Genomic DNA, 16,778 nt, shown 5'->3' with positions numbered 1-16,778 from the left:
GAGGATGGAAGTCAGAAGGGAAGGTTGGAACTGAGTTCATACCAGTGCCTGCAGACCATCTCCGCACAGGGACCACGGAAGAGAATGGGCCCTTTCTTCCTATGGATTGTCAGCTGTGCCTGCCTCTGCTTTGAACTTGCCGGCAGAAAAGGGGTGGTTGAAATTGTTAAGATGTGTCCCTGCTGTTTAAGCCGCTGCGGTGGCCGCTGTGAACCGGAGAGCCTGTCCTTAACTTACTGCACAAGCTCAGAGCGAAAGACAGCGAATGCGACCAAGGAACGTTGTATAACAGAAATCCGGGAACAGCACAAAATGCGATCAAACCATAGTGCGCATCTGCCTGGCGCACAAAAATGAAAAGCCACCCTCCTTTCTGATTTAGATTGTGCCTTGCTGGGTTTGAGGAGATTGAAGAATAGAGAGTGCTGTTAGTCTTGGAAATAACCGCTTTATTATATACTTTAGCCGCTTCTAGAGCACAAAAAAAAATGTGGACTCTTAGGTGTGGCTCAGCTCTGCATGGCCATGTTAAGGCAGAAAGGTTCAAATGATGCTAATTCTGTTAGGCTTTCAAAAGTCTGCTTTAGCTCTTAAAAGAAATGACGGCAGCAAGAGCAGCAGAGCCTAGCCATCCTCGCAGGCGACTTGATGCTCCACTTCGCGGACTCTCTAAACTGCACAATTTCTGTGGCAGTGATTACAGAACACCGCATAGAGCTTGTGGTAGTTGCTCTTTCTCCTTACTCCAGATGCCTTCAGGTTCCAACCTGAAGATCCAACGTCCCAAGCTTGATCTCCTGCACACCTGGACTACAGCAGCAGGGATACCTGAGCTCGTCTCGCCCCCCCTCTACCTTTCCACATCCCTACCTCTTTAGAGCTTGTCCTGAGAAGCACGCGCTTTCCTGGCCTTCACCTCCATAGCCTGGACTTCGCTGGACAGCCCAATGACACCAAGAGAGATTGCTGGGTGCCAGAAACTCTAACCTCCAGCTAATCAGAAGGGAAACACCTGGTGCATCTCCGCGACCTTTTCGCGTCCAGCCACGCGTGGTGACATTTCCAGCACAGGGAGCAGCTAAGACACAGGATTTGCACCATCGCGACCTCTGGAGCCCCAGGCTTCGGGCAGCTTCTTGGATTACTCCCCTGAGCAGGAAGGAGAAAGCCTGCTTTCCTGGCTCTGCGAGGCTAGAGCAAGCGGAGCGGCGCCCCGCTGGGAGAATGCTGTTGCCTGGGGCTCGGGGAGCGGCCAGCCGCAGCTTCTCCGCGAGGGGTTAACTGCGGCTCCTGCGGCCAGGCGGGCGCGATCGCTTCCTCTCCTGCTGCCCCGGAACATGGATATTGCGCCCACAAGATGTTCGCGGGTAGAACCAGGCAGTCAGGAAACATGAGAAGGCCTCGGTATTCCGGGTCCCGGGCCGCGAGCGTGGCGAGCGTCCGTTTGGGTAAATAAAGCCGAGACGACGGCGGTGGCGGCGTTGAGCTCGTCGAAGCCTTCGCCGAGAACATGCGTCGGGGATGGGAGTGTGCCTAGCTCTGAAGAGGATCAGCCAGCCGCTGGCTGAGGGCTCGGCGGCCACAGGTACGGCCCTGGGTCCCCTCCCCTGCTCCCAGCCCCAGGCTCGCCCAGGCTGAGTCGCAGCTGCTCCCCAGCAATCAGCACGCCGGGGTTTGCCCTCCCCTCCCCCACCTCTGTCTGAGGTCGAGTGGGGGGCGCTCCTGGGTGTTGGTCAAGGCTGGAGGGAGGATCTGGGAACCAGTTGGCAGCCCACCTGGCTGCCTTTGCTTTGCTTTCTAATTATCCACGGGCCAGTTCCGCAGGGAGCGCGCTCCCCAGCACAGCTAGGAGAAAATCTGGGTAAGTGCAGAGCACAAGAGCAGAAATGGGTTGTAAGGGACCTTTCACGGGACCAAGGAAGAATTAGGAATTATAGGTCGTAACTGCCCCCACGCCCCACACTGACCCATTGTAATGGTTCGGATATCTAGGACGTGTGCCAACCTCCTGCCACCGCGCCCGCAGTTGCAGACCTGGACCATGGCGGTGTTTGCAGTCTGTGGGAAAGGTCCTAGATAGCTAACCTCACCATGACTTTGCTAGAGAAAAGGCGCTGTTGTGTCTAGTACTGGGCTGTGTGGAAAGAGGTGGAGTGTCGGGGAAGGACGCCTGCACCAGCAAAGAGGCGTGATCGGCAATCGTCTAAACAGGGGCGCCTGGCTCACAAACTTGCTTTGACTCTTATCGCCAAGGCTGTATGCGCACCCCGACCGGTACCTATCTGCTGAGGATTCAGCCCTAGGGCGCAACGCTGTGGCCACGAGAGATCTGACTTCACTTTCCATACCAACACTGACAGTGGCCGTCGCTTAGTCGCTGTGGCTTTTCCTAAGTATTGCGTGTGGCCGCCACTGCAGTGACTAGAGGGCGGGGCAGGGGGCGTAGGCGAGTGTAGGCGCTGCGCACTCGAGAAGCAGGATGTGTGTGTTGAGGAGGTGCTGGCAGCTCTATGTGAACGGCTCGGAGTAGACCGAGATACCAGGAGCTGCCCAGGGGGAGATCTGACCGCTGGGCATGGTCCAGATCTCGCGGCGATATTACAGTTTTTCTGCGGTGGTGCGGCCTTGCTCCAGATGCCCGCACCTGGCGGACTGAGGTCTCCAAAACGCTCCAACTCCAGAGGTGAGCTGCGAGCTGTCCGCAAGGCCGGTGGCCACAATCTGAAAGGTGCGAGGGTCACTGCCTGCTATGAGGCTTCAGACTTCTGAAATGGGCTCAAATTCCTAAGGACTGTAATCTTCAGAAACCCAGGTCCTGGCGCCTTCGCTTTGAGCGCCCCAGAAAAATTCGGGAATTTGTTATACATTTGACCTGAGACCATTCAGTTTTCTGTGTGGGGCTCTACTAACTTTCTCCGCTATCCTTATTTCAGCGGGAAACTTTAACCGAAAGAAGCAGGGGACTCCTCTATATGGTCCAAGATCTAGAAAACATGGACATCCATCCCTTGACACCAAGACCTGGGACCACTGACCCGCCCTTGTTGACGAAATTATTCGTGTTACCCAAAATCGTCTCATCCCTCCAACTCCTTCTGCTTACCCTAGAAGAGGCTTTATTCTCTGTGTGGTGCTTAACGAATGTCCCTTTCTCCTCCTTCTCCTCTTCCTCCAGTCTTCCTCCTTTTTCTTTTTATTCTAATTCTGTTTCACTGTCCTAATTGTGTGTCTATTAGAGACCGAAAAGTTCGTTTGGAAATTGCGTTCTTTACCTCGGTAGGTAAATTATTTCTGTTTGAAGTTCCTAGAGGTGTGGGAGTTTGACTGCCCAGAGGATAAGGGCAGGGACCTGTCCCAGGAGTGCTGTGTAGGTAGCCTGGTGCTGAAGAAGGCCGTTCACTAGTCTACTAGCAGCAATCCAGCCCTGGCCCTCAGCTCAGCAGCCCTGGAGTCCCCGTCAGGTTTAGGGCTCCTGAGCTGTGGGAACCTGAGCACAGTCGGGAGTAACGTGATGCGCCTTGATCTTCTAGAACCGGAGCCCTGCTGCGGAGTTCCTGGAGCCCGGCTCCAACGTGCTGCGGCAAGGCCGCGGATCCCTGCCAGCCCGCACCATGAACACCATTGTCTTCAACAAGCTCGGGGGAGCGGTGCTTTTTGAGGACCGAGGTACCCCAGAGCGGGAACGTGGCAGCAGGCCATACGGTGGCATCTTGGACAATCCACACACACGCCCGGAGGTGGGCATTCCAGATGGCCCGCCCCACAAGGACAACCTCGGCCTGAGACACCGGAGGACTGGGTATGCTCATCGGCCTGTGCGGACCCGGGAGTCCGGAGGGTAGGAGCGGCGAGTTGCGGGGAGGGTGTGTGAAGCGCAAACCAAAATTTGGGAATAGGGGCTCTGCAGCTTCCCTCCTGGACTCAAACACCCGATTCTTAAGGATTTACCTTCCCATAACGGGAGGGACTAATTCCGTAGAACAGTTCAAAAGAGACTTGGTGGAAATTGAGTTGGTGCCCAGTCCTCCCACACCTAGAGGTCCCTGACAATCTGGGACCTGGCGTAGTTTCTTGCTTTCTCTGCGTATCGAGGGAGTAGATTGAGTGCTGTACTCTGTGACTGAGTAAAGTCATCGAGTCAAACAGACAGTTGGTCCCAGGTAAGGTCTCCGTCACGGGAGGATGTCACCTTGGCCTCAAGGTTCCCTTGGCCTGGGACTAGGTCTGTTCCCATACGGGCGTCCCTGGTGCTCATAGCTCGGCGGAGTCCGCGGCGAGCCCGGAGGAGGAGGCTGCAGACCTGCCGGCTTTCGGTTTCTAGGGTTAAGAGGGTTGTCGTCGCCCGGGAGCTTTGGGGTGAGCCATCTGCAGAGTGGCAGTAGGGTAGTGTGTGCCTGGCCAGGTCTTGGCAGTTCCTAAAGCGGCCGGCCTCCTCCTAAACCACAACACCAGCTGCTTGTTTTGCCGCACTGATGCTTAGTAATAGAGATTAGGTTGTCTCAAACTGTTAAAACCAGTCAGCTAGGATGGAATTGCATTTCAAAGAGTTAGAAGCTGAGGTCCGGGAGGCAGGGGCGCAGGCGCTGGAGCGGGGACTGTGTTGGGAGCTCTCGCAGTTGTGCGGCGACACCTCCCGGAGCCTCTCGGGAGCGCATCACCCCATACCAACTCTAGAGTGATGGTTGCTTTATTTGCTCCTCTTGCAAGTCTGCTTTTCTAGCGTCTTTTACAAACCTTCACCTATTGGGACGACGTTTCACACGTTCCACTCTTCCTACGAGGGAAAGAGGCTCTAGACTGCTTTGTAGGGTCTGCTGTTTCCCCAGCTTCCCGCATTTCCAAAGGATCAAATGAAATAGGGAGTCTAGGCAGTTGTTTCCGCCGTTGGAGTACGTGTTCCCTGACCTTTGGCGAACCAGCAGTCCCAGGACCTTAGCAAGATGACTTAGAGGGCCGACCCTCCCGCTGAGGCCAGAGCCTCATAATGGTCTATAGAAGCAGGCAAAGGAAGGATCAGTTAGCTCTGGATCCAGATCCGCAGTCTAGAGAATAGTTTTCCACGTGGCATTCGCCCCTACCCCCTGCAATCCTGCCTTGCTGGGATCAAGAAAGCTCCCCTTTTCAAAATAAACGCAAGGCCTTGCACTGGCACAGGACCCCATGGTCAAACAGGCTATTTAGAGAGATGCACAGGAGCCACTGCTCTCACCGAGAAGTGAAAAGTAGTGGGTTTCCTTTTCTTGCTTTGCCTCAACTGTGGGGGCTCTTAGAGTTGAGATGCATAAGGATAGAGAGCCAGGATTGCTGGGGGTGGGGTTCAGTTAAGCCTAGGCTTGGTGCTGACATCATAGAAATACGACCTATCATGTAGTCCTTTGGGCCACCAAAAAGGTGCCACTAACACGTCCCTCTCCTCTCCTCATGTGCCAGGGTCCGACAGAATGGAGGGAAGGTGAGGCACAAGCGACAGGCCCTTCAAGACATGGCGCGGCCTCTTAAGCAGTGGCTTTATAAGCACCGTGACAACCCTTACCCCACGAAGACCGAGAAGATATTGTTGGCCCTCGGTTCGCAGATGACACTAGTGCAGGTAATCCAGACCCCTCAAACCGGGGTCTTTCCTCCTCGCCAGCAGTTGAGGAGCAGAAACGCAGTGCTACTGTGGTTGCGTCTCTCTCTAGGAAGGGTGGTGACCAGGCGGGTCCAGATACCCTGGTTTCTGTTGCGAAGGAGGATGAGGGCTAGGCATAGGTGCCAGGTCCTATCGTAGAAAAGAGATTTCACCTCTAACAATCACCTTGGTGCGAATGATTGGGTCCAGAAGGAGTTTGTGTGATGCGTTGTTGGGGTGACGGGAACAGAAGGCCTGCTGGAATGTAAGAAGGTGAGGGGTATGGGTCTGGAATCATAGCCGCGATGGATAAGGGTGGTGCAACCCACTGTGGTTTTCAGTCTCTAGTGTTTGTCAGTTACTAGGGAGTCTGCTTAGAGCACAGATTGTTGCATCCTGCTTTGCTCATCGTTCCTGATTGGGTAGTTCCGGGTCGGGGCCATAACATGCATGTCTAACAAGTTCCTAGGTGGTGCTGAAGATGCTTGTCCAGCTTTGAGAACCTGGGGCCTGAGGGTGCATATTGGAACCCAAGTTAAAGCACACTACAGATTCAGATTAAGTAAGAACAGCCATTATTCAGAGGTAAGCCAGAAAGCAAGAAAGCTGGGAAGAAGGCAGCCTCATCATGGCACACACTGTTTTCTCCTGGGCTGAGGAGAGAAGATTTCAGATTGTGAGTGGCCGGTTCACTTTGTCAATTGTAGAGAAATCATGCCAGCGTGTTTTTTCCCTAGTAGACAAACACTGTTTGTGTTTAATTAGCTTTTCTGAGCACAATCTTCCCCCAAACCATCCGTACAGAGCCATTACACCTTTTTTACCAAGGTGCAGGGCAGCTATGGGTAAAGGATAGAGGGACAAATCCCGGAGGGAATGCGTTCCCGTTACAGTGCAATTTTCTTTACATAGTGATGTGAACTTCGGTGTAAACAACAGATTTAGAAAGAGGAGGCCGCAGGGTGAGCGGGCAAGCTCCATATATTATAGTAGCACAAGTGAGAAAGTTTGGACATCTCATCAAACATATGAGGACACTGTGAGATCCAAAATAAAGCTGCACTCGATAACATAAAAATCTCTTTCCAGAGTATTTCCAGTTTCATTTAAGAATTACTGGAAAGTTTGACAAAGCATTTGCGCTGGCTTGTAACAAGTCTCCACAAAATTCCAACATGTATTTTTCTGCTTATTTTCAGAAAACAGTTTTAGAGAGAAACATCTGCTTTCTTTCCTATCAACAGGAAATTGTAATAATGGTGATTTGCCACAGCACTGGAGGCAGAAACTAATTCCTCAGTCTTGGCTTGAGATCTGTTTAACACAAAACTGTGAACCTTGCAAAAGCAGTTTTCTAAATAGTTATTACAATAAGAAAAACTTGACTTATGAAAACAAATGTATATGCTTCAATATTAACTTGAACAGGCCACTTACATACTCCCACTTACAGAGAAGCATGAATTCTAGCAGAAAGTTCTACAATCAATTACATTATTCTGGATAATCACGTGGCTTCACTGCTGTTCATATGTAAAACACATTTATTTGACATGTTTTTAAAAATAGTGTTTAGTCATTAAAAAGTAGAATTTGTAGCTATGAGAGAAAATTTATATTTTAATTGTTAGCTTGAATGAACTGAAATGCAAAGTTATACTCTTAATTTAGTTATATAGTTACTTGCTACTTGTAATCATAGCTTCAATACTGCTTTCACACTTATATCTTGGTAACATGACTACATTTTTCAAATTTATGTGAATTTTTCATTCAAAATTATTTATTCTTTTATACAGTTCAGAACATAAAATATGTAATTCTTAAGTGAGGAAAAGATTGTTTGCAATTAAATGATACACGTATAACAATGATTTTTTATTATTTTCAGTAAGATAAATTTCTTAAACTTTAAAATGATAAGTGGAAACTTGAAATGTATAAAATTTCCACTTAGGATCTTATTTATAATCCACCTTAGGTTCAGTTATTTTCCACCATGGACAATGGCATATGCAAAAGATATATGTAATATGTGATGTATACCCACACATCCACTTATATAGGAATTTATATGAGTCAAGCATGAATTAAACATCCAAAGTATAATCCAGCTTCATGGAAACTGTATAAATTATGCAAATACTTTACACTTTTGGAGGAAAAGCATCGAGCTCGTGTCCTGAGTCAGTCTCTCCCTGTGAGTCACTTAATCCTGTGGAGTGAGGTTTCTTCAGAAGAGTGCTCACGTCTTACTCATGGGGTTCACACCGTAGCATGGCTCTCTCCGGGCAGCACACTATCCCTACGTGCTTGTAGATCGATTAGCGTTCTTCTGGGAAATGGCATTTGAATCACATAGCTTTCCAGAATGTCTTTCTGACAATTGCAGGAAAGCTGGAACTCTTGTTTTAGTTTCAGAACATAGCAGAGAACACACAGCTTATTAACTTCATCCTACAGAGTGAAATCTTCAGAACAAGAACAAGTATGACTCATTTTGTTTTCAAAATGTCTACAAATATATCGCACATGCACGCCTGCAGGCAGATGTGAAAGCTGCCCTTGCTTCTGTCCGAACTCATGATTCTTGTTGAGTACAGGGCCTGCACTTGCTTCTTCCTCATGGCTTGTTACAACAGCTGTGACCATAACTATTTTATTCTTCAACAGAATATCTTATGTTTGAGCATTTATTTTACATTTAACATTTTCCTCTGAGTGTGCGTCAAACTGTTCCTGTACTGTAATTCTCCTTTCCTTTGCTCCTCTTGAACTGCCGAGGGAAGGTGTGAAACCTGGTCAGCAATCTCCCTTGAAGCACAGAAGTAAAAAGATGGAAATATGTTTTAGTACCTTTTCTGATACATAGAATCCTGGAGGACACTACAGGAGTACCTACAGTTTTTCATCCCTGAGAAAATGAATTAACTAATGATCATGTGACTCTCGCATATTGTTTGTTATTCATTCACCTTAACATTTTGGTCCTAATTTGCTATCACTGTGCTTAACTTTTCTTTGTACATATCATTTTTATGAGAGCATTAAAAGGAGAGTATTTCTTTATGACATGGTTTGGTGTCAACCAAACAAAATCTTATGCTTGATTTGGTTTGTATTATAAAAATATTCTATGTATTCTTAAAATAGGAATAGCCTGTGCTTTTGTGGAGCAATAACAAATAGTATGAGATGGAAAGTTTGTATCATCACAAGATATGGAGCTTCCAAAGAACAATGCTTGTGTGTTGAGACTGTTTTGCCAGTATATAACTCGCATTCCTGTGATGTATTCATGGACATTTGATAAAATCATAGCATTACAAAAAATTTGTTTACACCATTGGTCTAGTTGTTTTTGCTGGTAGTTGAGTACTTATTCTGAGAAAATACTTGTTACATATTCAACAAAATCTTAGACAAGGCCTTATATGTCATTCCAAGTGCTATTGGTACAGAGAGAAGATCCCCAGTATTTACGTAATAATTCAGACTAGGTTTGTTAGTTTAATATGTTCAAAACTGGAGAGACTCCAGCTCATTCCTTTGGGTTCACACTGCAGTTTCTCTGTTCACACAACACACCTAAGCACCTTTAGTAAGGATGTGTGGAAAATACTTTCTCTTCCAGCTTCTAGACACTTGGCTCTTTAAGCCTTTGCTATAAAATATGCAGTTTTAAAAGCACTTCTGACATTAAAATGCTGTTCCAGAATCTACCTTTGGTAAGAGAATATGCACAACCACATGAAGGAATCCAAAGTAAGTGTAAAATGTCGAAAATGGGAGTCTATATTTTTACTGTCAGTGACACAGAAATTTACATTTAGTCAATGAGGAAAAATGCAAAATATTCAAATTTACCAACCATTAGTTCTTCACAGAAGTCAATATTAAACACCCCAGGCTGCACTTAGCTGTTAAGCTGTACTATACATTTCTGGTGATAAAATACAGACAGCATATGTATGCTAGCAGATTTGGTGTTGGTCAAACTTATGAAACAAGTTTAGAAAAAGCCTATGTTAAAGATCACTGACCTTTCTGAAAAATCATGTGATGCCATTATAATAGGTTGAGAACTAGGAATATTTAACACATTAAAAAGTAGATGATCTCTTATTGTGAAAAGCCAATTAATTCCCTTTAACACTTAATATTCTTCCATTTTTATGCATTAGAATTATAGTACACTATGATTTTAGTTATTATATTAAACATAATTAGTGTATTATGTTTGTTTATCTTTTAACTAGAAGGCCATTTCACTTTTACTATATAAAGTGTCATGAGGATTGGGTTTGATACTGTATCATATGTGTATAACACATCAGGATTGGGTTTTATACCGTATCATATGTGTATAACACATGTTAGTGAACACTGGTTAAGATCTAGCTGAGTCCTATGAATGTGCTATAAACACAGGAGAAGTTGCAGGCTGAGTCCTGTGTGTGAGAGGTGTAAAGACAGGCCTACTCACACACCACTGATTCCAACAAACAGTGCTGGGACTAGGAAGCAGGTCGGACAGTGAGCTGCAGAGAGGCTGGTGGATAGACGGCTGCTTCACAGCTCTTCTCTTAGAGAAGATGAAGATGTTAGGAAACATCTGATCCATTTTACAACAGGTGAAGGGCTGTCTGTCTTTCTGTCTGTCTGTTTCACACCAAGGAGCAAACCCAGAGCTGTACATGTGCTAGGCAAATGCTCTCCCACTACGTCACATCCCAGCCCTGGATGAAGTATGTGAAGGTCAGGAAAAGTTGGAGTGAATGAACTAAATGTACATGACATGCCATGGTTTTAGATAATTCAGAACAGAAAACCAGGCCACTTTATACCACAGTCACATTAGTGATTAGGACATTAGTGACGACATGAAGAAGTAAATTGATTAAGTTAAAACATTACATCGCATTTGAATTTAATGTTCATTTTTAAGATCCATTTAAAAAAACAGAATGGAAACTAGGGAAGTTTGAAAGAATGTTTTTAAAGTTCCCAACTAATAATCATGAGGATTTCATGAAAATTTGGGCAGTGAGTGAGAGAACCAGAGGGGAGGGAGGGAAAGGTAGTGACCAGCAGCTCTTTGCTTCCACAGTGAATGACTGACCTTGGTCTCAGATTATCACTGTTGTTATAGGGGTTCAGGTGTGACATTTGTAGATTTGTGTGTGTGTGTGTGCATGTGTGTGTTGCGCACACGCGTGTGTGCATGTATGCGTGTTAATATTCTTTACAAGACCTGCACTTTACACCACAGCTAGTATGCAATAGCTACTCCCTGTATATTTGCTGGACGTTGCCTACGTGTGGAGGATGGAGAGACTGAGAATTTGAATCACTGAACCATAGTCATAATGGTTCAGCTTGGCCGGTATAGAAGTTGATGACTAAGACTTTTGAAGGGATCTGGTACACACTGTGAAAGAACAGCTTTTCAAGGTAGAAGGGGACAATGTGAATGCAGTCAATGTTGACTTTATATTTAAAAAATACATGCTAGACAAGGAAAAAACCGTAATTTTTCTTTTTTAAATAGTAATCACTATAGTTTAAGTAATAATTAGATATTGATCAATTTAAAAAAATACTTACTTGTATTTATAATACTTATACTCTACTATAAATGCCCTAAATAAATTTATAGTATGACTAAGAAACAAAAAAAAGAATTTTCTACTGAAAACATTAACACACAAACTATTATAGTAATAATATAATATTACTATATATATTTGTGTTCTGGAACAAATTCACAGAAAAATTATATTTGTATAGTTCATATTTTTTTTAAATATTTATTTATTTATTTATTTATTATATATACAATATTCTGTCTTGTGTATGTCTGCAGGCCAGAAGAGGGCACCAGACCTCATTACAGATGGTTGTGAGCCATCATGTGGTTGCTGGGAATTGAACTCAGGACCTTTGGAAGAGCAGGCAATGCTCTTAACCACTGAGCCATCTCTCCAGCCCCTATAGTTCATATTTTTAAAAGCAAATTTTGTCCTTTTAATTTTTTTAAAGAGCTATATGCTGTCCATATCCTGATAGCACTTTTTATCCTCTAGGAACCCAATGGCTTGAAGGAAGACTGAAGATCATTTCTTTGTCTTCACTGATGTTTCAACAGCAGATTTTTAGTTTCTAGCAGGTGTTCTGGCCCCCCTTCCCCACTCCTCTGATGGCTCCACCTTTGATCCTTTTCTACCTTCTATGTTAAGTGTCTAGTTTCCTTAATTGGCTTCCAGAGCTTGGCCCTGGACTCTCTTCAGTTCGCCTACTCACAACTTCGCCTGAAGGTGAACCTCTAAACCTGTTCTTTAAGTCTTATGCTCACCTTTTGTTTTCCTGTTGAACCTTCATCTGTGTGCTTCTCTAGTACCTTAGCTTAGACATTCCCCCAACAGGACACCGGCACATCTTCAGAAAGATTTCTTATTTTTTAAAATTTCAGTGCAACACAAGTTGGTTGACTCAACGTCACCATTAAATTTCCACTCATTGTATTTGTGGATTCTTGTATCATTTCTCCTCCCTCCCTTTCCCCCTCCCTTTTCCCCTTGAGATGGTGCCTCCCACTTTTCCCAAAGCTGACCCCAAATCCTGGCCTAAGTGATTCTCCTGCCTCAGCCTCCCAAGTAGCTAAGATCACAGGTGTATAGCAGCAACACTGGTCTTGGATCCTTTAAAAGAAAGTAATTGCATAATCGCCATGTTTTAATGCTTTGTTAATTGAAAAACTGATGCTGTTTTAGGTGTCCAATTGGTTTGCTAATGCTAGACGTCGGCTGAAGAACACTGTTCGTCAGCCAGATTTGAGCTGGGCCTTAAGAATAAAGCTATACAACAAGTACGTGCAAGGCAACGCTGAGCGGCTCAGCGTGAGTAGCGACGACTCCTGCTCTGAAGGTTCGTTCAGATTCTATGTTCCTGTCTTTGCTTTGCCATTATATAAGTCCACCTAGGTGCTGTCTTAATGGATGACCACAAATATTGTAATGCCACAAATTTATTTTTTAATGAGGCAGCTTCATCCTTACGGTATATAAAGCAACAGGAATTATAGCCATTCCCTCTGTTTGTGGATTTGTCATGTGTGGAGAAAGAATTTTCCTTAAAATTAAATAACCTATGGGAAATTACATAGGCTCCTGTTTCTTTTTACCTAAAAATTAATCTTGTATATTAAAAATACTTCCGCATATGGCATATATTCTTCAATTTTGCATATTTAATGACTGTGATAGTTGCGCAGCTAGGGAACGTATGTGCAAACACTAGTTGGTGATGTTTTTCCCTTTAGATGGAGAAAATCCCCCAAGAAATCACACGAACGAAGTGGGCTACAGCACCCCTGCCCATCACACTGTCATTAAAGGGGAGAACTCAGTGATAAAAGCCGGAGTGAGGCCGGAATCAAGGGCAGCCGAGGACTACGTGTCGCCTCCCAAGTACAAGAGCAGCTTGTTGAACCGTTACCTTAACGACTCTTTGAGACATGTCATGGCCACAAGCACTGCCATGATGGGAAAAACAAGGCAAAGAAACCATTCGGGATCTTTTAGCTCCAATGAATTTGAGGAAGAGTTGGTGTCTCCGTCGTCATCAGAAACTGAAGGCAACTTTGTCTATCGCACAGGTAAGTCCAGGCTTTGTTGTAATTATGGTAACCTGTGTAAGACAGAAATCTGTGGCAAAGGGATTTATTATAACAGATATAAGAAAGCCAGAAGATACTTGATTTGCATAATTAGCATAAGATAATTATGGGTTGCCATAATTAATTCTGGTGTAAAGCTTTTGATTTTTTAAAACTGGCAATGGCTAAATTTATTAGTCGATCATGGTCTCAGAGAGCCTGAGATACTTTGCTCTTTAATAGTAAGGCTAAAAATATTCATTCTTACAGATAATTTTAATCATGATGATGTGATAACAGTATTGATTAAGAAATCAATATTTTGTGTGTGCATCTGTGTATGGGCCCATGTGTGCCAGATACCTTCCTCTATTGTTCTCAGCTTTATTCTTTGAGATTTGGTCTCTCATTGGATCCAGAAATCCTCCTGTCTCTGACACACCAGCACTGGGGTTACAGGCACATGTAACCCCATCATGCTTAGCTTTTTTATGTGGGTGCTGGGGATCTGAACTCAGGTCCTCATGCCCATGCAACAAGTTTGCTTTCCCTCTGAGTTATTTTGCTTGCCTGACAATAACAATATTTAAGAGATGCCTATGCTTCCTTTATAAGTAATCATAAAAGGATTGTGCTGGACTGTGGCAAGCCATGCAAATGTTCCATCTTTTCTTTTACATGCTTTGAATTCTAGAAGTGATAGAAAATTAATACAAATTAACACACCTGCCAGTATTTTTAGAAGGAGAAACACAAACCTAGATCTACTTACTTTGGAAACTTCACTTTTATACCTAGAAAGTACAAGTTGGGCTGATAAGTAGTTTTGAAGATTTTATATTCATTCCAGAAATATTAAGCTGATTTCCACATGTCCAAAGCATTCAGTGGAGTAGCAGGTTGGTAAAAATTTCTATCTTGATTTTAGCTCAGCAGGACTTGCTTTTAAGGAGTCTTTAAGCAGAGTTACTTTGGAACAAGGGATAGGTGAGATTTACATCTAGTACTGATGCAGCCTGGCTCCTAAAAACACCAACGAATGAGTCTAATGTTAGATCTGGAGAGAGTAAAGCACTCAGCCTAGCCAGTTACACCACCATGAGAAAACCAGTCAAGAACACACAATAGTTAAGCATTGACTGAACAGCATAGCACAGCTGAACCTGCACAAGAAGTTTCAGGAGGGGCCCCTCTTGTATCTACTACCACCAATCATTGCCCATAGTTACCCAACATTAACCAATGTCTGTAGCTATACTACTGTCTGTATTTATCCTACTGCCAATCAGTGCCCATAGTTAACCTACCACCACCAGTCATTGCCTGTAGCTAACCTACCACCACCAGTCATTGCCTGTAGCTAACCTACCACCACCAGTCATTGCCTGTAGCTAACCTACCACCACCAGTCATTATCTCCAGTTAACCTACCACCACCAGTCATTACCTGTAGTTAACCCACCACCACCAGTCATTATCTCCAGTTAACCTACCACCACCAGTCATTACCTGTAGCTAACCTACCACCACCAGTCATTGCCTGTAGCTAACCTACCACCACCAGTCATTGCCTGTAGCTAACCTACCACCACCAGTCATTATCTCCAGTTAACCTACCACCACCAGTCATTACCTATAGTTAACCTACCACCACCAGTCATTACCTGTAGTTAACCCACCACCACCAGTCATTACCTGTAGCTAACCTACCACCACCAGTCATTGCCTGTAACTAACCTACCACCACCAGTCATTATCTCCAGTTAACCTACCACCACCAGTCATTACCTGTAGTTAACCCACCACCACCAGTCATTACCTGTAGCTAACCTACCACCACCAGTCATTGCCTGTAACTAACCTACCACCACAAGTCATTACCTGTAGCTAATCTACCACCACCAGTCATTGCCTGTAACTAACCTACCACCACAAGTCATTGCCTGTAACTAACCTACCACCACCAGTCATTACCTGTAGTTAATCTACCACCATCAGTCATTGCCTGAAGTTAATCTACCACCATCAGTCCTTACCTGTAGCTAACCTACCACCATTAGTCATTGCCTGTAGTTATCTTACCACTAACAATCATGTTCTATGGTTATGTTACTACCATTGACAATGATGTTATTCCCCCAGAATTTATTAAGTACCATGTGTCCAACATCATAGCAGAAGTGATATCTAAATTATATTCTTAAAGAAGAATGAGATAGATAATTTCCTGTCACTGGAAGACATTTATGAGTCAGTACATATGATATTTGTCTTTCTGGATCTGGGTTACCTCACTCAATATAATGTTTTCTAGATTCATCCATATGCCTGCAAATTTCAAGAAGTCATTCTTTTTATGCTGTGTAGTACTTTATTGTGTAAATATACCACATTTTCCTTATCCATTCTTTGGTCAAGGGGCATTTAGGTTGTTTCCAGCTTCTGGCTATGACAAACAATGCTGCTATGAACATAGCTGAGCACATGTCCTTGTAGTATGGTTGAGTATACTTTGGGTATATACCCAAAAGTGGTATTGCTGGGTCTTGAGGTAGATTGTTTCCTAATTTTCTGAGAATTCACCATACTGATTTCCAAAGGGGCTGTACCAGTTTGCACCCCCACCAGCAATGAGGAGTGTTCCCTTTGCCACACATCCTCTCCATCATATCATCAGTGTTTTTGATCTTGGCCATTCTTAGAGGTATAAGATGGACTCTCAGAGTTGTTTTGATTTTCATTTCTCTGATGACTAGGATGTTGAGCATTTCCTTAAGTGTCTTTGAGACATTTGAGATTCCTCTGTTGAGAGTTCTCTGTTTAGGTCTGTATTCCATTTTTTTTATTGGAATATTTGTTCTTTTGATGACCAATTTCTTGAGTTCTTTGTATATTTTGGAGATCAGACCTCTGTTCAATATGGGGTTGGTGAAGATCTTTTCCCAGTTTGTAGGATGTCGTTTTTCTTGTTAACTGTGTCCTTTGCTTTACAGAGCGTCTCAGTTTCGGGAGGTCCCATTTATTAATTGTTGTTCTCAGTGTCTGTGCTACTGGGGTTATATTTAGGAAGTGGTCTCCTGTGCCAATGTGTTCAAGTGTACTTCCCACTTTCTCTTCTATGAGGTTCAGTGTGGTTTGTTTTATGTTGAGGTCTTTGATCCATTTAGACTCAAGTTTTGTGCATGGCAATAGATATGGATCTATTTTCATTCATCTACATGTTGATATCCAGTTATGCCAGCACCATTTGTTAAATATTCTTTCTTTTTCCATTGATATTTTTTGCTTCTTTATCAAAAATCAGGTGTCCATAGGTATGTGGATTGATCTAGGTTTTCGATTTGGTTCCATTAGTCCTCTTGTCTGTTCTTATGCCAATACCAGGCTGTTCTTAGTACTGTAGCTCTGTAGTAGAGTTTGAAGTCAGGGATTGTGGTGCCTCTAGAAGTTCCTTTATTGTACAGGATTGTTTTGGCTATCCTGGGATGAAACTCATTTTTCAAGGTATGT

The 16,778-nt window shown here is 44.2% G+C and overlaps 1 protein-coding gene across 3 annotated transcripts in view; it reads left to right on the top strand.

Moving 5' to 3' along the window:
- The first annotated feature begins 1,074 nt into the window (after nt 1-1,074).
- Mkx (mohawk homeobox) overlaps nt 1,075-16,778 on the top strand; it is a 67,463-nt gene continuing 51,759 nt past the window's right edge. Inside the window, exons 1-5 of one of the 3 annotated variants that reach the window (XM_041641545.1) lie at nt 1,075-1,585; nt 3,531-3,799; nt 5,431-5,590; nt 12,385-12,538; nt 12,933-13,268. In XM_041641545.1, the coding sequence (XP_041497479.1) occupies nt 3,612-3,799; nt 5,431-5,590; nt 12,385-12,538; nt 12,933-13,268 (838 nt within the window). In that variant the 5' untranslated portion in view covers nt 1,075-1,585; nt 3,531-3,611. Of the gene's footprint in view, nt 1,586-1,659; nt 1,862-2,505; nt 2,684-3,530; nt 3,800-5,430; nt 5,591-12,384; nt 12,539-12,932; nt 13,269-16,778 lie in introns of those variants that run through there. The other 2 variants (XM_041641547.1, XM_041641546.1) reach the window with 2 other exon arrangements.

Source organism: Microtus oregoni, unplaced genomic scaffold (assembly GCF_018167655.1).
Source record: "Microtus oregoni isolate MIOR12 unplaced genomic scaffold, Mior012 000070F_ref0000104, whole genome shotgun sequence".
NCBI lineage: Eukaryota > Metazoa > Chordata > Mammalia > Rodentia > Cricetidae > Microtus > Microtus oregoni.
The sequence above is the reverse complement of the archived record's forward strand: the minus strand, read 5'-3'. Positions and strand labels throughout refer to the sequence as shown.